The sequence below is a fragment of the Camelus bactrianus genome, chromosome 8 (assembly GCF_048773025.1).
Source record: "Camelus bactrianus isolate YW-2024 breed Bactrian camel chromosome 8, ASM4877302v1, whole genome shotgun sequence".
Lineage (NCBI taxonomy): Eukaryota > Metazoa > Chordata > Mammalia > Artiodactyla > Camelidae > Camelus > Camelus bactrianus.
The window spans coordinates 28,314,720-28,333,002 of record NC_133546.1 but is presented as its reverse complement, the minus strand read 5'-3'; the positions used below and the strand labels follow the sequence as shown (position 1 = coordinate 28,333,002).

General features: G+C 38.1%; 1 protein-coding gene and 1 pseudogene across 3 annotated transcripts in view; one reads left to right on the top strand and one right to left on the bottom strand.

The window, feature by feature from the left end:
- MED23 (mediator complex subunit 23) overlaps positions 1–13,112 on the bottom strand; it is a 39,135-nt gene extending 26,023 nt beyond the window's left edge. The window contains exons 1-11 of one of the 3 annotated variants that reach the window (XM_010965556.3): positions 12,864–13,112; positions 12,485–12,516; positions 12,240–12,327; positions 9,784–9,908; positions 8,011–8,122; positions 6,450–6,548; positions 5,773–5,874; positions 5,305–5,374; positions 3,805–3,917; positions 2,498–2,593; positions 1,925–1,942 (exon numbers count right to left, since the gene is read on the bottom strand). In XM_010965556.3, coding sequence (XP_010963858.1) covers positions 1,925–1,942; positions 2,498–2,593; positions 3,805–3,917; positions 5,305–5,374; positions 5,773–5,874; positions 6,450–6,548; positions 8,011–8,122; positions 9,784–9,908; positions 12,240–12,327; positions 12,485–12,516; positions 12,864–12,911 — 903 coding nt within the window. In that variant the 5' untranslated portion in view covers positions 12,912–13,112. The remainder of the gene's footprint in view (positions 1–1,924; positions 1,943–2,497; positions 2,594–3,804; positions 3,918–5,304; positions 5,375–5,772; positions 5,875–6,449; positions 6,549–8,010; positions 8,123–9,783; positions 9,909–12,239; positions 12,328–12,484; positions 12,517–12,863) is intronic. The other 2 variants (XM_074368359.1, XM_010965555.3) reach the window with 2 other exon arrangements.
- A 2,952-nt stretch (positions 13,113–16,064) lies between these two features.
- Positions 16,065–17,012, top strand: LOC105077427 (microtubule-associated protein 1 light chain 3 alpha pseudogene; annotated as a pseudogene).
- The last annotated feature ends 1,271 nt before the right edge of the window (positions 17,013–18,283 follow it).

Below are 18,283 nucleotides of genomic sequence, written 5' to 3'. Positions count from 1 at the left end.
CTACTGGAAAATGCAATATGGACAGCTGGTAAAAGGTTTCAAAGCTTTAAGTAAATTATTGCATTGCTAGAGAAAGGACAAGAAAGTATAGTGCAGAATATAGTTCTGTAACGATAAAGGAAGTGACAAGGTAACCTGTTTATTTTTAACTGTATGCTTCTTATACAGTGTGTTCTCATTTTCTACCCTACTTTCCAGGTGGTAAAAATAATATATTACGTCAATTCAGCATATATCTTATATCTACAAGTCCACTCACTGCAGTTTTCTGCCAAAACAATTACTGATGAATTGTGAATTTCTGACAATGTTTACACTACAGTGGGATCTTAATAATGTTCTGTCAGCATTTCCATTATAAACTTCATTTTTTATGGATGTATGTCTTAGTCATAAACTTTTTTTAGGTTGAAACTTGTTAGTTATTGAAAGGATCAGATCAGAAATACTCTTCTCTAAAAATTGCCAATTTCTAGTTTGAGAAGAGCTGCCCCCCAAAAGCCAAAAGCTAAGGATGGCTAAGGATAGCTGGGGGAAGGTACTTGCAGCTCAAATGACCATGGGTACATTGATCCACCAAACTGCAAAAAAAAAATGAGTCAAGTATGACTTAAAGTTCATTGCAAAAATTAGTTTTGAGACATGGCATGAAGCATTTTTTCAAAGTTAACTGAATACTTACCTCTAACTCAAGTGAAAGTTGATCAGAGTTAATGACTTGGTATTTAAGATGTTACATTGACAGGTTATATGAGGTAACTGTCAGATACTGTAGGGTGAAGCAGTTTCAGTTTCACATGTACAAAGGCTTGTCCAAACAAGGAGACTTGGTAAATTTTTCAGAAGAAAAAACTTAAAATAATAAAAGAGATACTGCTACTAGGGTGAGGTTTGGCATGCAAAGTTTCAACACTGAGCAAGTTTTATGGCCAAGCTATATGTCCTTAAAAATAGGGCTTTATAAATGGAAGCACTGGCACAACCTTCACTATAGTATTGCAAACAGTAACGCTATTTTATATAACCTAGACAAGAACGTCTTTTTAAAATCAAAAAGCTGGTCTATTTTAATACATTGGTCTCAAAAATGTTTAACAAAAATAATTGGATCCACTATTTTGCTTAAAATCTCAAAGGTGAAAAGTCCTGGGGCAGACTTGGGACTGCATAAGAGTTTGGTTTATAAAGTTTGGCCATTGCGTGTTCCTCTCACCACAGGTGGGCTTCGACTGAGAGGCGCTCACTCCAGGAGGAGGACACTTCTGGCAAAGACTGACAAAGAAGGGTGTTTGTCAAGCAGGTGTGGGGCCACCTAAGAGTGTGACATTTCTTAGTCAATCCCCATGTTTCCAAAAAAGCCTTCCCTGTGTAAAGCTTACCACTCCAACTTTTAAAAGTAACACATCTCTGTTAAAGTGCTTTTTTTCTCTTTTTTGGTTTGTTCTTAACTTGTTTTTGTTTTTTGGGCAAAGCAACGTAAGTATTTTTATTGATGTTGTTATTTATTTATGTTTTAATAGTCTGGAAAGATAAAGGCCACCACAAATCTTTCCATCTCTGAAAATTCCACCAGGCTAGCTTTAGCCCTAAAGTATGAAAAACAGAAAAATGGAGTGGGAAGGAAAAACAACCCATCAAAAAGTGACAGGCTTTATCATGTGCCAGGTGTTGTCTTTTAGTTTAAAAAATAAAAATAAAAAAAGAATATTAAAAAAAAAACAAACACCAAAAACCAAAAACCAAAACAATCCACCAAAAACAACTCTCATATCCCAAGAAGAAATTCGTTTTAGTGGCCTTGGTCTCAGCATGGTCCTGCCAATTTCAAGCCCCGACCATACATGTATTCTCTAAATGGAATCAGTGGCTACAAAGCGGCCAGCGTATCGTTAGTCACAATACAACAGTAAGGTTGTGAACATACCTGAGCAATGTTCAAGGTCTAGAGCATTGGAGGATGGGCAGGACAAGACAGGACAGAACAAAAATAAAGGAAGAAAAAAAGAAAAGACAAAACAGTGACTATGAGGCCAGCCTCAAGGAACCCAGAGTCAGCACAAACCCTCCCACATGTTAAACCACCAAAAACAAACATACACCAAAAAGAAAAAAGAAAAAAAAAAAACAGATCAGCAATGAGGCCACGCTGAAGATACCAAGGGTTTTAAAAATAGACACCCAAACAACAAAAAAAGTCAAAAATTATGGTTAAGTCATGTGTAGGTTTCTCTGGCAAAAGGTATACTTGAAACTGGCCTTATAGAAAAAAAAGCAATGCAAAATAAACCAACTTTTAAAATATCTCCTTTTTAATTTAAACATTCTTAAAGCAATATATAAATGATAGAAACAATACATTGTTTAATAAACCATATATTAAAAAAAAAATCACCAAATAGTTCTTAACTGTTTTGCTCAGTTAGCTATAGCAAAGGAAAGAGAGAAGAACAGTGCAGATTCTATGCAGAATTTACTAGGTTCCAGCACAGTACAGTACCTGCTTATTTAAACCTAGCATATTGCAGACCATATCCCTGGAATAAGGCTGCTCCAAAACATATCTCAACAAAGCAGTCTGTGGTTCAAACAGATCCTTTAAAGAAAATAAAGAAAATTACTGCTTCAAGATCAAAGAAAATGTTAATTTAAATAATTTGAAGTTGGGATAAAAAAAATCCTCTAAAGGCACTTGTTACCTTCGCACAGTAGGCAGTATCTAGTGGGAAAAGATCATACGATTTTAGTGCTTACAATGAATCTGTTCCCACCCCTCATTTGATAAAAGATGTAACTGAGGTGAAGGGACTCGTCCAGGGTCCTAGAGGAAAACTTAGAAGTGGTTTCAGCTACAGTCACATGGAAGTCTTACGTATCACTGTAAGGAAAGGATTTTTTGCTCAGAAATCTAATCAAGAAAGAATGAAGACAGTTTCTAAAGATTCTCATACAGGTGTAAACATAAACACCATTTCCAAATTTGGAGGGGACAAATGACTTGATAGCACAGGGGTAAGAGTGTAGATTCTGGAATTATATTGTCTGAGTTCAAATCCTGACTATACTATTTCCTAAATGTGGGGCCTTAGTCAAGTTACTACCCAACTGTGTGTCTCAGTTTCATCATATGGATAATGGAAATACTACGATAATAGTTAAGAATAAAGGTTGTTGCAAAGCAAAGTTCTTAAAACAGTGCCTGGCACACAGTAAGCACAAAATAAATTTATCTGTTTTCATTATTATTGCTATCATGATGATTGTAAATCCATTTAGCTTACCCCTTTTTCACATTCCAAAGTTTTGCTGACTAATATACCAAGTCAAATTCCATTCTATTAAATTCCATTATAGCTTTATGTCTATATCTTATATTTCCCTTTTATGGATGTTTGTGGATTTTTTTCCTTTGAGAACTTTCGACCCTACTTTTGTCTTCCCTTACCCCTCCCCTTTTGAAAGAAATCTAACAAATAAGAGGCTGACTCAAGTTTTGGGGACACTGCAAATTCATTTTTGGTCCATGATTTGGAAAGGAAAAGTGAAAACAAGGAATCAGTTTAAAAATTCAACTTTCTAACCCCAAGTGCTTTGTCAGAAGCGGATCACTGGAACATACACACCTGCAGTATCAAAAACCACAGGCTAGACTTGGGGGCTGAAATTACACGATAAACCATAAACTATGTTTCATTAAATATTTATTTCTTCAGTCTATGAAGAGTCAATTTAACATTACACATAATATAATTCAGGATGAAGTCTCTCTCAGATGGACCAAAAGTTTCATTATATTTAACAACATACCTTATCATATGGCAAAAGGCCTTTCAAAGGAAAACGGAGAGTTGCAGGATCCAATTTCCATGAATTACAAATGGCGCCCGAGTTATTTACAACTGGCAGAAGGCTGCAGCGGCCTGTATGTGTTACAAAAAATGTTTTTAAATAAATGTGAACATAGCAATGCCAGGTCCTTCATTCACTCTACAAATATTTAATCAATAGCTATGCTGAAACAGGGACTGTTTTAAAAAAATGGTTTAATTAGAAGTTTGGAAATTTTGTTTTGATTATTTTTAATTCAGATGGTTAAAGACCAATTTGTACAGGCCTTCCAAACTCACAAATGTTGCATTTGTCCAAATATCTAGGACAGAGGCCAGCAAGCTATATATAATCCATGGGCCAAATCCCAATAGCTAGCCACCTGTTTTTGTAAAGTTTTATTGGAATACTGTTGCCTTTGTACTGTAATGGCAGAGCTGAGTAGTTGCAACAGACAGTATAGCCCACAAAGCCTAAAATATTTGTTACATCACCACTTATAGAAAAAGTTTACAGACCTTTAGTCTATGGTCAACCTGAGTAACTGTAAGCATAACGTTCCTAAAGGCCTTAGATACAGTATATGACCATCAATAAGTTCACGTATCCAACTGCCTGAAGAACACTGTCAGGCCTTAGATACAGTATATGACCATCAATAAGTTCACGTATCCAACTGCCTGAAGAACACTGTCACTTGGATTTCCCACAGGCACCTCAAGTTCAACATAAATTGAATTCATCATCATCCTTCTCAAGCCTGTAGTACTTCTATAATTCACTAAATGTCAGTATTCACTCAGTTACAAAAGCTAGAAGCCTAAGAATAATCTGTCTAGTGTCTGTTTAGTTTATTTTTGTATTTCTAGTGTCTAGAATAGCACCCGATTCATAGAAAGTACTCAAAATTTGACCACTGACTAAATAATGGTCTACATTCCCAGACTGTTCTGAGGCCACCATGTTCTCTAGAAATAATCCAGTAATATATATGAGCACTGCAAAATTGCAAATCATGTGCTTATCTTTAAAATAAAATTCTGAGAATCTAAAAAAATGAAAAAATAGGAAACAAAATAAATGAAAAACTGAGCAAAGGTGTGAACTGGAATGGGCTGAGAGAGTCAGTCTGAGAGTCTTGTGTGCTGTGGCCAGAAAGAAGCAGATCTCCTGACACTTCCAGATGACTCCTGGGTGCTTCACTAGCTCTATCAAAAGTTCCCCTAATCACAAGGAAATACATCTTCTAGAACAGTTCTACATAAAGCTTAGACCCAGTACAGACAGTTGCTCCTCCCTCCCTGCACTCAACACACAAAGTGCCCCCAAACAGGTAAAAGATCATTATTAAGCTCCTAGTGTTATATTAAAATGACAAGCCACCAAGACATGTATAAGATAGTCAGATCTTTATTCAATAGTCAGATCACTAAAAATCAGGTACTAGTATATTTGGTATATTGTAAACCATAACCCTACCACAAATGGAGTTTATCCTTGCTGTGGGCCTGAAGGTATCCACAAAATCTGATACAAGGTTTCCAAGTAACTAAAACAAAACAGAAGTATAAATATAATAATCAAGATTCCTCGGAATACAAGGATCGTTTACATAAAATGAGATAACATGTAAAGATTTACTACAATACTTGCACATAAAATTACTCAAAGTTTAGTTCTCTTTTGCTTCCTTTGAAAGAATTCCTTACCAGTTCATCCACCCCTGAATTAAGCCAAGTCATACCACCGTGCCCTTAGTGTATATTTTATCACATGATATATAGACTGTCTCAGCAGAGAAATGAAAGAAATATATTAGCATAATAAAAATACATATTACCTAAGGATAAAGTGACCATTTAAAAAAGAAGCATACAAAAAATAAGATTAATATAACTACTTTTTAAAAAAATTTCTATTAAAAATTTTAGAAAATATTAAATTTACCCAGTGTGGAAGTTTTCCCTCAGGATATAGTTTCCTGATCTCAGTGACTGCAAAATATGCTGGCAATAAGCAGGCATTTCTTTCCAAGATATACGCTATAACCTAAGAAAAATAAAAGGGCACTGTTATTATTTTACCAGTCCCACAGACAAGCCTTTTAAATGTAACGACAACAACAACGGTATTAAAAAGTACAGATATCATTTTATGGATTCATTGGGCTTAAACTGTAGCGTAAAATATTCATTTATATGTGAAGAATGTCTAAGAATAATAAACAATAGAACAGATTGCTAACAGTAAATAACATTGAAAAAGCTTTAAATATTAGTAGACTCCAACAGGAAGGCAATGGACCAAAGTAACAATTTTTGCAATGTTAGTTATGAAGCACAAAGATCTTTTAATTGGTCCATAGGGTGATGGCTGGTAATAGTTGAAAATACCTTAATATCTATATTATTTTCATAATTAAAAACCATGAATTAATCAAAATTTAAAATTTCCTTTTGAAATATAATGAAAGTAAAACAGCACCTTAAAAGTAGAACTGATTTTTCTAGAAGTAAATGAATGGAACATTTTACAAACTACTGTACGTTTTAAAAGCACAGAACTATGTAAAACTGGACGTCTTTTAGGGTATGATCAACAAACTGGAGACATGTTGAAATTACCTCTCGTGCTGCTAGAAGCTGCTGCACAACAGCTGAGCTGACTGTATTGGGAATTGTCAAGATTTTCTCCAAAATCACTTTCAAGAGATCTCGAACACCCTGATATAATGGAAGTCATAGGTTAAAATTAAGTAATGTCCCCTGTGCTAGTTAAAACATCTAAAGGTTTCAAGATTAGATACTTGGAAAGTTACCTTCAAGGTCATACTTAATTTTTCTGAACCACAGCTGACATTCAAGCCCCTAACATCAACCCAAGAGAAGTGTCATGTTCCAAGGCAGAATTCTAAAGAATGGCTTGTGATATGAATGGACAAAGAAAGTCACTTATAAATAAAAGTTAAACTTTCCACACTCTGCTAAGCTTTTTTGACCTTTGTAACATTAGAAGAGTTTCTATTATTATGAGGGTCAAAAAATTTGAGCTTAACAGACAGAAAGATATTTGAATAGAACTTGAAAGTACTCTGAAAACATGGGCAATAATAGTCAACTTTCTAGCAGATGACCCTTTCTGCTCCTTCCCACTGGCACAGTCTAACTTTATTCTCCCTTCTCATCAGCAATCACCCACCTTAGTACTTCAAACTTATCCAATAATGCTATTCTGTTCCCTGGTCATCTGCTCATATCTATTACCAGTTGCATTATTGCAGGGCAGAATCTGATATACAGATAAGAACTTTCCTTCCATAGTATAAACTGTGATCAAGAAGGCAGACAATGTAAAATGACTATAACTCAATAAAAAAATGTTTAAAAAAAAGGCAGACAAAACATATACATGAGAGAAATCAGAAACAATGATAAAGCACCATACAAATAAGAAGATAAAAACTACATATTAACCTGCTAAAGAAACTAGTAAAGAAAAAATAACCAGATAAAGCTTCCTAGAATTAATTTTGTATTAAATCATGATTCAAGCCAATAATTATCAGTTAAGTCATTTTAGATTAGAGAAAATACAGATGGGAAGCACAGGGTCAGGTATTGGCAAGTCTTTCAAAAAGGAAAAGAATAAAAGTAGCTTGAATGAAGCAGAAGCCTGTGCAGTGACAGCGTTCCTGAGCTGTGGGATGAGACACAGTTAGGGAGGGCACGCTGCTGTTCGCGGTCAAGGGCAGGCTGAAGATATTTGCTAGGAAGGACACGTGTCCACGGGTGGTCAAGGGGAGGTGAAGCAGGACTTGCTCCCTTCGTCAGCTGATGCCTACATCCCTTCTCAGTCCCACACACACCCCGGCTCTGTGTTCTTTCATTTGAGAGTGGCCCCAACATCATAAGATCTGTGGCATGAAGGCACCCAGGGTCTGCTTGGTGACTTCCCTACTTGTCATAGAAATTTATTAGCCACCTGCCTTTTTAAGAATGCTGGGAGGGGAGCAGAGAAGCTGTGGGAAATACTGAGCAATTTTAAATCCCTTTAGGAAATGCAACAAAATGGAGACAGATTTTGTAAAGACTTCCACTTCATCTCTCCCATGTGAAATTATGATATATACCCTGAAAAGTTAATTATGCCTGAAAGCAATTACTTTGTATAATTAGGAAGAAGTACCTTGTAATCCACTCCTCCAATTATTTTCCGAACCAGTTTAAATGTTAAGGCCCAAAGCTGTGTTCTTTCCCATTCAAGAGTTTCAGAGTTTATGAGGGATTCACAAATCATCCTAGAAAAAAGTAATACCCATTCTAGTTACAAGACAGATTTTGCAAGTTCTGTAATAGGCAAGATCTGCATACTTTGTATATTCGATTTGTCGTAGTAAGTAATAAAGGTACATTATTACTCAAGCACACTTTTAAAAAATTATGTATAGTATTTCACATTTTTTACTTGTATGAAAGACTAAACACAAAGTAGGATTAAATAATATTAATGACATTATATTTTTACTAGTAAGAAATCTACCAAAAGCTATTGGTTAAATGTTTATCCTCTATCATTTCATGGCCAAGTGTATTTTTCCAAAATGGCTGCAACAAGATTTCTGATCCCACACAATCCTCTAAAATGTGACACTGAGACCCCTCCCATGAAGTGTATCAATGTCATTCTCTATCCCTAAATCCAGGCAGCCCCAAGACAGGCAAACGGGATGCTGTATGACTTTCAAGACAAGGTGATGAAGCTTCTGCTAGCTCTCTTGTAAATGCTTGCTCTTGGACTCCACCATGGTGTGAGTAAGTCAGTCACATGGAGAGGGCGTATATAGGTTCTGGCCAATAGCACCAGCTGACGTCCCACAGACAGCCAGGTGTCCTCCAGGTATGAAAGGGGAAACCTTTGTCATGACTCCAGTTCTAGCCACTGTCTGACTGCGATCATGAGACTTGAGAAAAAGACTACCTACTATTTGCCCAGTCAAGCACCATAGTCATGGATGTTAATAATAAAAGGATTATTGTTGTTTTAAGCCACAAAATGTTAAGGTAATTCATCATGCAGCAAAAGTTAACTGGAACTGACCCAGCAATTCCACTCCTGGGTACATATCTGAAGAAAACAAACACACTAATTTGAAAAGATACATGCACCCCTACATTCACAGCAGCATTATTTACAACAGCCAAGATATGGAAGCAACCCAAGTGTTCATCAGCAGATGAATGGATAAAGAATATGTTTCACACACATACACGCTCGCACACGCGCACACACACACACGCACACACACGAATACTACTCAGTCATAAAGAATGAAATTTTGTCATTTGCAACAACATGGATGGACTTAAAGGGTATTATGCTAAATGAAACAAGTCAAACAGAGAAAGACAAATATTGTATGATATCACTTATATGTGGAATCCAGAAAATAAAACAAACTAGTGAATATAACAACAACAAGGTTAATTGAACAAGCTTGTCAAAGTAAATGATCTTAGCCCCTGTGCTGAAAGGCACAGCCTGCCTGGTTTCAAGCATTTCAAGTAAGTAATTCTAAGACTACTGCATTCTAGAAATTAAAACTGAAATATTATGAAGGATTTCTTGTTGAGTCTAATTCCCTTTTTCATTCACTTATCCTTTTATAACAACCTCAACCAATTTCTTTTTATTTTTTTTTTTTATTGAAGTATAGTCAGTTTACAACGTTGTGTCAATTTCTGGTGTACAGCACAATACTTCAGTCTTATAGGAACATACGTATGTTCATTTTCTTATTCTTTTTCACCATAGGTTACTACAAGATATTGAATGCACCTTCCTGTGCTATGCAGTATAAACTTGTTGTTTATCTATTTTATGTATATTAGTTAGACCAATCTCTAAACATTAATAAAAAAGACAATTCTTTAGATTGTTCATATCCACCATTATACATACCTGGGTGGAAGGAGACCAGTCTCGACCGCCATTGCTAAGCAATCGTAAAGAAAAGAAATTCTTTTAGGACTATGTTGGCCGTGAATAAATTTAACAATCCACTGGATGCATTGTTCATGAGATTCCTGGAAAACGAGAAAATGATTATATTTTAGGTCTAAACTTCTACTTCATAACTAACAAATAGCTAATAGTACATGGGGAGCACATCAAGACTATGAATGAGATACTCCACTGTAAACATTCGTGGAGAACAATCTCTAAAAAATAAACTTTCAGATTTATTGTGGCTAAGCTAAGGGAGAAGGAAGGCAGATTATTCATTGGGTCCAACTTTTGGTATCCTTTGCATTTTGGATCATACGAATATATTATCTATTAAAAAGTTCAGATTTAGTACTTCAGTTATATTAAGCTTAAAACCTCCAAAATGAGTACAGTTTTATTAACATATTCATGCCTAATAGAAAACTCTGGCAAAGATTGTGTAAGGTTTTGTATGCACTGCTCTTAATGGCAGATATAAATATTCCTGTCACTGGGGAAAAAGTCCATTGTGAATTAGTACATCAGACTCATGAGAATTTAGTGTGACTCTAACCCCTAAGAGCCCAGTTATGAATCCAATGACATATTCAATTTCTAGACTTGCATAACTTTAAATTTGATGCCAAAATGTGATGCTCGTATAAGTTTGTCTTCTAGAATATTCTCAAGATGTCCTGCCCCTCTGCACTACCAGTGTCACTCTTATACATTTCTATTGTTGAACATATACTGCTGATTGAGAAATAATTTATTTTGTCCTGGCTCCCCCACCAGAATATAAAATTCTTGAAGACAAGAACCATATCTTAACTCATAAATTATTTAATAAATTTTTTTTTCATTTTTAAAAATTAAAGTAGGATTTACAATGTTTCAGGTGTTCAGCAAAGTGATTCAGTTATACATGTATACCTTTATCTACTTTTTCAGATTCTTTTCCATTATAGGTTATTATAAAATATTGTATATAGTTCCCTGTGCTATACAGTAAGTCCTTGTTGTTGTTTAACGCATTAGTAAAAAAATATTGGAAAGCTGTTTAACATCACTCAGAGAAACAAAAAAATAAACCATACTGAGATAAACTTTTTCACATTTTAGATTGGCAAAGATCAAAAAGTTCATTAACATGGTACTGTGCGGCTCTAGGGAATAGATACTCTTATACATTTCTAGTGAGAGCGTAAATTAGTAAAACCCTTAGGGAAAGCTACTAGGCAATTTCCATAAACGTTACACATAAACATATCCTCTAACCTAGCAATATTACTTTCAGGAATTTATTCTGTGTCCTGTGCGTAAAACTATTCATTATAGTATTATTTAAAGTGAAAAAGGTAAGAAGCAACCTGTCAGTTGGTAGGAGACTGGTTAAATAAAGGAAGGTGCAGCCCTATAACAGAATATTATGCTGCTATAATAAAGTAAGAAAGGAAGACAGAAGTAATTCTTAATGGATTGATGTAGAATTATTTTGAGAATTTACTATTAAGAAGGAAAAAAGCAAGGTGCTAATGAACTGTACACAGCATATGAACATTCTATTAAGATCCTATGCATAAAACACTTCTAGAAGGAAACGTAAACTCGGGATATTGGTTGCAGACCAGAAAAGGAACATGTGGCTAAGCTAAGGGAGAAGGAAGGCAGATTATTCATTGGGTCCAACTTTTGGTATCCTTTGCATTTTGGATCATACGAATATATTATCTATTAAAAAATAATTGAAAGTAAAATAAATTTTTTAAATGAACGTATTGCCACTATGTGACCCACGTCTGAGCAGCAAGTGTTAATTAACCACTAGTCACTCAACTGCAAAAAGGTCTCATTTTTCTACCTATAACGCACCATGTGAAGATAATGTACTAATGGAATAAAAGCAGCTTAAGGATCACATATTTTGTCTTTTTCAAGGCTATGTTTTCTGGTGAATGTTCTTTGTTATGAAGTTTTACTTTTCCTTTCCTCAATTTTATTATAGTATCTTTGTATACTTATTAAAGCATCTTTGTACCTTTACTATAGTATATTCATTATATTATCTTTATATCAATGCTGGGCCAGTTCCTTTGTTGAGTAAGTGAATGAAATTTTTATCCATTACAATCCCTAATCCAGCCCTTTTGAAGTGTACCAAATAAATCAGAAGAGGATGAAAATGGTTTTATATAATCTAACACGCAAGAGATTTTTGGAAGCACTGTGTTGCAGTCGATCTGATTTTTTAGTATAGATTCTCCATTGGAAGAATACAAATTGAAACAAATGGAAACCAGAATAAACAAATAAAAGATGATAACAACTGTATTCCTCCTTTTCCACAAAGACCTTAACAGCAGCATCAAAGTAAATTTAAAAAAAAAAAACAAGGGGTCAGCTGGATGTATTAAAAGTGCAGTGCTCACCTGAGAAAGACCACTCCAGAACTGTCTGAAGGCCCCCAAACAGCTAATTAGTTTTGTTTTTTCATCTTCTGGAGTGTCCATAAACATTCTAAAAAACAATAACCGCATTATTTGCCACTAGTTTTAAAAAGTTAATTCAACATCACCACTATAGTTTATCTTTCAAACCTCCAAGAGAGACCTAAATAAAACCTTAACAAAGATACACTCAGATAAAAACACAAAAGTCTGCCGTATATACTCACCCAGGGAAAGCCTCTTCTATAATTTCCGTTTTCTATTAAAAAAGAAAGCAAACAATTGTAAATTTTTCAAAAAGGGGGGAAAGGGCCTCTACGAGCAAAATAATATAATGTAACATCACAGGGCAAGTCACCTTAATAAGCAACGCGCAAAAACAAACAATACCTGCCCGCCCGGCTTGTAACAAAGGATGCTGTTGATTTCAAAGGAGGCTCTGAATTTGACAGCAGTTTGAGAACCGCGCAACTCTTGCACACATACACGGTATCACAACAGAGAAGAGTTTAGGGAGAGGTTGCCCGGGCCAGGTTCCTTGTGCCATTGCCCCCGAACCACCCCCTCGCTCAGCCATCGCCTGGGATCTCTGGCCGTTCCACTCACCACCACCTCCTCAAAAATGCTCTGCAGTTGCGTCTCCATCTGGACCATCGCCCCCGACTTTCTCGGACGCCAGGCGCGCGGCCCCGGTCAGACTCGAGCTCCTGGAATACAGGGGCAGAAGGCCGGAGACGGCCGCAGGAAACCTCAGCTCGCCCGGGGGGGGCTTTCCTCTTCATAAAACCAGCTGAGACGGCTCCCTACAGGGCCCAGCAAACAACCGGAGCCTGCCCGGAAGTCGGGGAGCGCTGGGTGCGCGCGGAAAACGAAACCCGTAGAAACTAAGGACCCGGCCAGACGGTTCCGCCTGTGGAGAAAAGTGCCGCCCGCGAGCCATACGAGAGCGCCCCCAAGTGGAGCCTCGAGCCTAAGTCACCCTGAGGCGTCTTTGGCGGCAGGCCGCCACTTTCCAGATGAAGCGGGAATCGCTTCCAGCTTGCTGTTAACGCCTCTGCACCCCGGAAAGAAAAAAAGACTGAGGCCCAGGGCATGCAAAATATATTCATCCCATCACAATAGCCTGCAAATCCTAACCCATTCCGGTATCATCAACTCCAAGTCCAAAATCTTGTCTAAATATCATCTAAATCAGGTATAGGTAAGACTTGAGGTGTGAGTCTTTCTGAGGCAAAATTCCCCTCCAACTACGAACCTGTGAAACCAGATAACAGGTTATCTTCTTACAAAGCACAATGATAGGGTGGGCCTAGGATATACATCTCCATTCCAAAAGGGAGAAATTGAAAAGAATAAAGGGGTCACAAATTTCAAGCCTCTCTGAAATCTAGCTGGGCAATTTCCACTAGACTTTGAGGCTTGAGACTAATCCTCTTTGGTTTGATGCTCTGTCCTCGAGGATGGGGGCGAGGACTCGGTAGAGGTTGTAAGCACCTGAGTGGAATGACGTGAACATCCAAGCACGGGAGGCAGTGATGGTGAGGTTGCGAGGCTGGTTCTATGCAGGGGAGTTTATCAAATTAGCAGAAATAGTAAGTGCAATGAAAGTCTGGCTTCACATGGTGGGAGAAGGGAAATACAAATGTGGAAAGAGAGAATAGTAGGACGGACCCTATGGTGCTTGACTGGAACTGGATATTTTGATACGACCTCATGGATATCATACATAGGTAGTTTTAGAAATAAATACATATGATAGGTGTAAGTGTCTATACACACATACATAAATACACACACTCATACATCTATTCCCTAGCTCCAGTAGCAGAGAGGACCTGGGAGCAGCAACACTCCAATGAGCACACCTAGAGCTCAGATGTAAATGCCATTTTCCGCCTAAAGGAGTCAGAGACCTTCTGAATAATGCCTGATCGCACGCTGAGGCAGGGAAAGTACAGGATGAGCATGAAGCTTCTGGTGTTACCAGAAAGCAAGAATATTCTTAAAGAATGATGGGGACTTGAAGGCATATCCACTGGCCAAATCAGGGACAATGTGAGCATCAACATAAATAATGATAATAGTGGAAGATAACTCACTGAGTAAAATTGAAGACCATGGTCCACAAGAAGGTAAATAAACAGATGAAGAAATTAAAATTTTGGTGAGAAATGGTATATTTGTATAGTTTCAATGTAACCTCACATACAATACCTGATCATCACAAAAGGACAAAGAGTAACTTCACAGCAGAGAAGCCTGAAGCTACCACTTCAATGAAGTGATCAAAGTGAACATCGCAGTAAAGGGACATTGAAATCATGCACCACCCTGATAGGATATGAGGGCCTGACATCACTTCAGTTATTTTCCTGACAACGTTTTATCACCTGAATCTAACCATGAGGAAATATAAGACAAAACCACATTGAGGGGCATTCTATAAAGCACCTTGCTTGTGATATTCAAAAATGTCAAGGTCAAAAAAGTCAAGGACTAGCTGAAAATTTCCAGAAGTTTCCAGAAGAAACTGTTTCACGACAACTAGATGCAAAACATAATTTTGAGTGGAATCCTTTCACTCTTAAAGGGCAACTGACAAAACCTGAATGGACTGTGAGGACTAGATGTAGAAATGCATCAGCATTAATTCTCTGATTTTGACGGTTATGTAGAAAAATGCCCTCATTTAGAGGGTATGTACACACTGAAGTACTTTGAGAAGATGGAACACCAGGTCAGCAACTTACTCTAAAATAGTTTGGGGGAAAAAATTGTTCTTTGTGTTGGTACCTCCAACTTTTCTGATAGTTTACAATTATGTTAATTTTTAAAGATTACTAAAAATAAAATAAGAATAAAGAAACAAACCATGTTTGCAAGAAAGAAAGAGAGAAAGAAAGCAACTCAGCAGTTCCCTTCAAATATCTGAGTAAAAAAGGTGGATCATTTCAAACCAATCCTCAGTAACAAGCAAGAGGTGGTTCTGTTAATTCTGAATGCCATAACCAATGACCAGTCTGTTCAGCTCAGTTCAGATATTCCCCTAAATCTTTAGCTTGGAATTTCTATAAAATTATATATAATTTTCTCAGCATAAAATGTCAAAACACTACACCGTTCACTAGAATGAAAAAGGAGCATATGAGAAAAGGGCTGGTTGGAGATATGCTTGAACGACTGAAGTATCAGCTGTCCTAGCTTTCCAAAAGAATAGCCAAGGCTTTAGCAGGATGAAAAATTATGTGGAGCAGCTCAAAGCAGATTGAACAAAATGGTGAACATAAAATCATGCCTAAGGAAGTGTGCTAGTGCTCAAACCAGTTCAATTAAATTGGTTCAAAGTGAAGGCCTGTTGCTGAGAACAAAACATATATCAAAATTTCAGGAAACAAGCAAAGGCAGAAATAGAGGTAAAGGTGACCAGCAGGACTCAGACAAAGCGAAAGCACTCAGGACATCTTTGTGAAAAAGGCTGGTGTATGTGCATTGCTATTAAAACTGGTCTTAGGATCAGCCTGGAGAGTGAGGCCAGGGTAGTGCTTCTCAGAATTGGAAAGCCCTGAAAGCCAGCTAATAAGATGATCACTGGAAGTGTAAATACTGAAATGAGCTATGAGAAAGACAGAAAAATAAAATAAACACTTGGTTTAGAAGAAGTAGTGGGCTAGTTTTGAGGATCAGGGGATGTACCTACCTCCCTAGAAAATGAGATAGAGCAATTTTAATGGAAAGCTGGAAACCCTAGATGCGGAGGATGGAAATGAAGCAGCTTAGAATCTATAGAGGATGGAAATAGATGCGCCAGTTGCCTGCTACTGTTGATGTCTCCTCACCCTAGTTTGGTGATGTTTGTCTTAGGTGAAGCCAGGGTCTAGAAACGGGTCAAAGTCCATTCAGATGGAGGGATCTTTTTAAAATGAGAGGTCACCCCAAGTGAGTTACCTCCCGGAGCTGCTCCCTCAGGGGTCAGCGAGAGCCCCAGCACCCTTGAATGCCAGGTGCGGAGCCCCGGAGCCCCCGAACCGCAGCCGCATCCCGCGTCGTGCGCCCTGGAACCCCGCCGGGTCCGTGCGATACCCTAGGACCTGCCTTTCAAGCAGCGGTGAAGCTTCCCCGACAGCTGTAAGTAGGTGCAGCAGCTCCACGACCAGCACCCCAGCAGGATCCCGGTGATCATGGAGCGCTACAATGATGAGAAGCAGCTGCCAGTCCTGGACAAGACCAAGTTCCTGGTCCCAGACCATGTCAACATGAGCGAGCTGGTCAAGATCGTCGCGCGCCGCCTGCAGCTGAACCCCACGCCGGCCTTCCTCCTGCTGGCGAGGCAGCACAGCACGGTGAGCGCGTCCACGCCCATCGCGGATATCTATGAGCACAACGATGACAGCGGATTCCGCTACATGATCTACACCTCCCAGGGAACCTGGCTTCTGAGCCAGCAGTAGGGGGAAGGGAGGTTGGCTTGGAAGTTGGGGGTCCCTGTCAGGCTCTGCCCAGGGAGTTCCTGGCACCTGAACGGAGCTGCTTCTGCCCAGGGTGCGTTGGGCAGGGATGCCGCCTCCTAGCCAGGGAGCACCACCTGCCCTTCCTCTTCCCATGGGTGGATCCTGGCCCAGCCATGTTACAGTTGCCCCTCTGGGTGCTTACTAGGACGGAGAGCAGCCCCAGCACCCCAGCTTGGTGTGGTTTGTCTTTTTTTAGGCCCCTTCCTGTCTGCCCATCGGTCCCTCCTCAACCTGAGGCTCTGCCCATGCCCGGACCTGCCCACCCCTGAAGGCACTGGCCCCTGGCTCACCTGATCTTGACATGTTGTGTGGACCTGTGGTCATTGTCTCTCTGCAGAATGAAGACTGCTCAGGCCTGCCTGGAAACAAAAAAAGAGAATTGTGAATCCATGAATTAATGCCTTTCAGTTTGGTCGTGTATGAGTTAGTTAATACCTAGTAAGTTTCTTTCCATCATGGCTGCAAAGAATCTTTTATTTGATATCCTTTCCAGCAAGCAAAATCTCTAGGTTGTAATTCATGATCTTTTTCATCTCCTGGGAGCTCGCTGTAAAGTAGTTACCATTTTTTTTTAAGTGTCTCAATAAGACCCTGTCAATAATGTAATGTATTTCCTTTGAACTATCATGAATAAAAGTTTCCAAAATAGTGTTTTCCCCATAAAATCATTTTCTCAAATGTCCAATGGGTTAAGAAATGTTCCTGCTGAAGTAACAGCTATTGGGCTTCAATAGACACTATAAGTTTTGTTTTGTTTTGTTTTGTTTTGTTTTGTTTTGTTTTGTTTTATCAGATCTAAACTGTATTTATGTGATGGGGTCAAAGTTCCCCCTGTTTATTGCCATATCTGTTTCTCTTCTTGAGTGGTGATTTCTTGAGCCCGTGGAAAGAAATCTTTCACTAGGTTAGCAGGGTTAATGGAGAACAATGGACATTCTCAATGTTGGACAAGATAAATATTTAAAGCTGCCTGTTTGGTTGCAGCACCAGCAAGCTGATTTCTTTTAGCTTCCATAGTGTCAGATTTGGAATGCCCTGTTGTTTTGATAATTGCTAACTATTTTGGCAGTTGTGTAACTATAACTCTGCAATCTGTTGGTTTTTTTTTTAATAGGTTGTCCTAAAGAGGTTAAAAACCTCATTATTTTCATAGCATTCCAAAGTTGTGTGCCACTCCAAAAGTATAGCAATGGTCAGTATAAGTATTTGTTACCTGATCTTTAGCTAGTTGACAAGCTGGAGTTAAGGCAACTAATATAAATGTTCTAGAAATCATATGAAGTTTCTAAAACTTGAAATGCCCTGGTATGTCAGTCATAATTATAGTTATTATCTTAAAATGTTGTATGTCACAGAAGTAGCCAAATTGTCTTGATAATTACATTGTAACCAGGTCTTTAACCACGCTTTTTAAGTCTTTTGGTGCTAACGTCATCTGGAGGTAAAGACATATTTATAACGTATACACAGACATACATGTGTCAAGACAGACAGAGATCTCATAATTTTCCTGCTTGA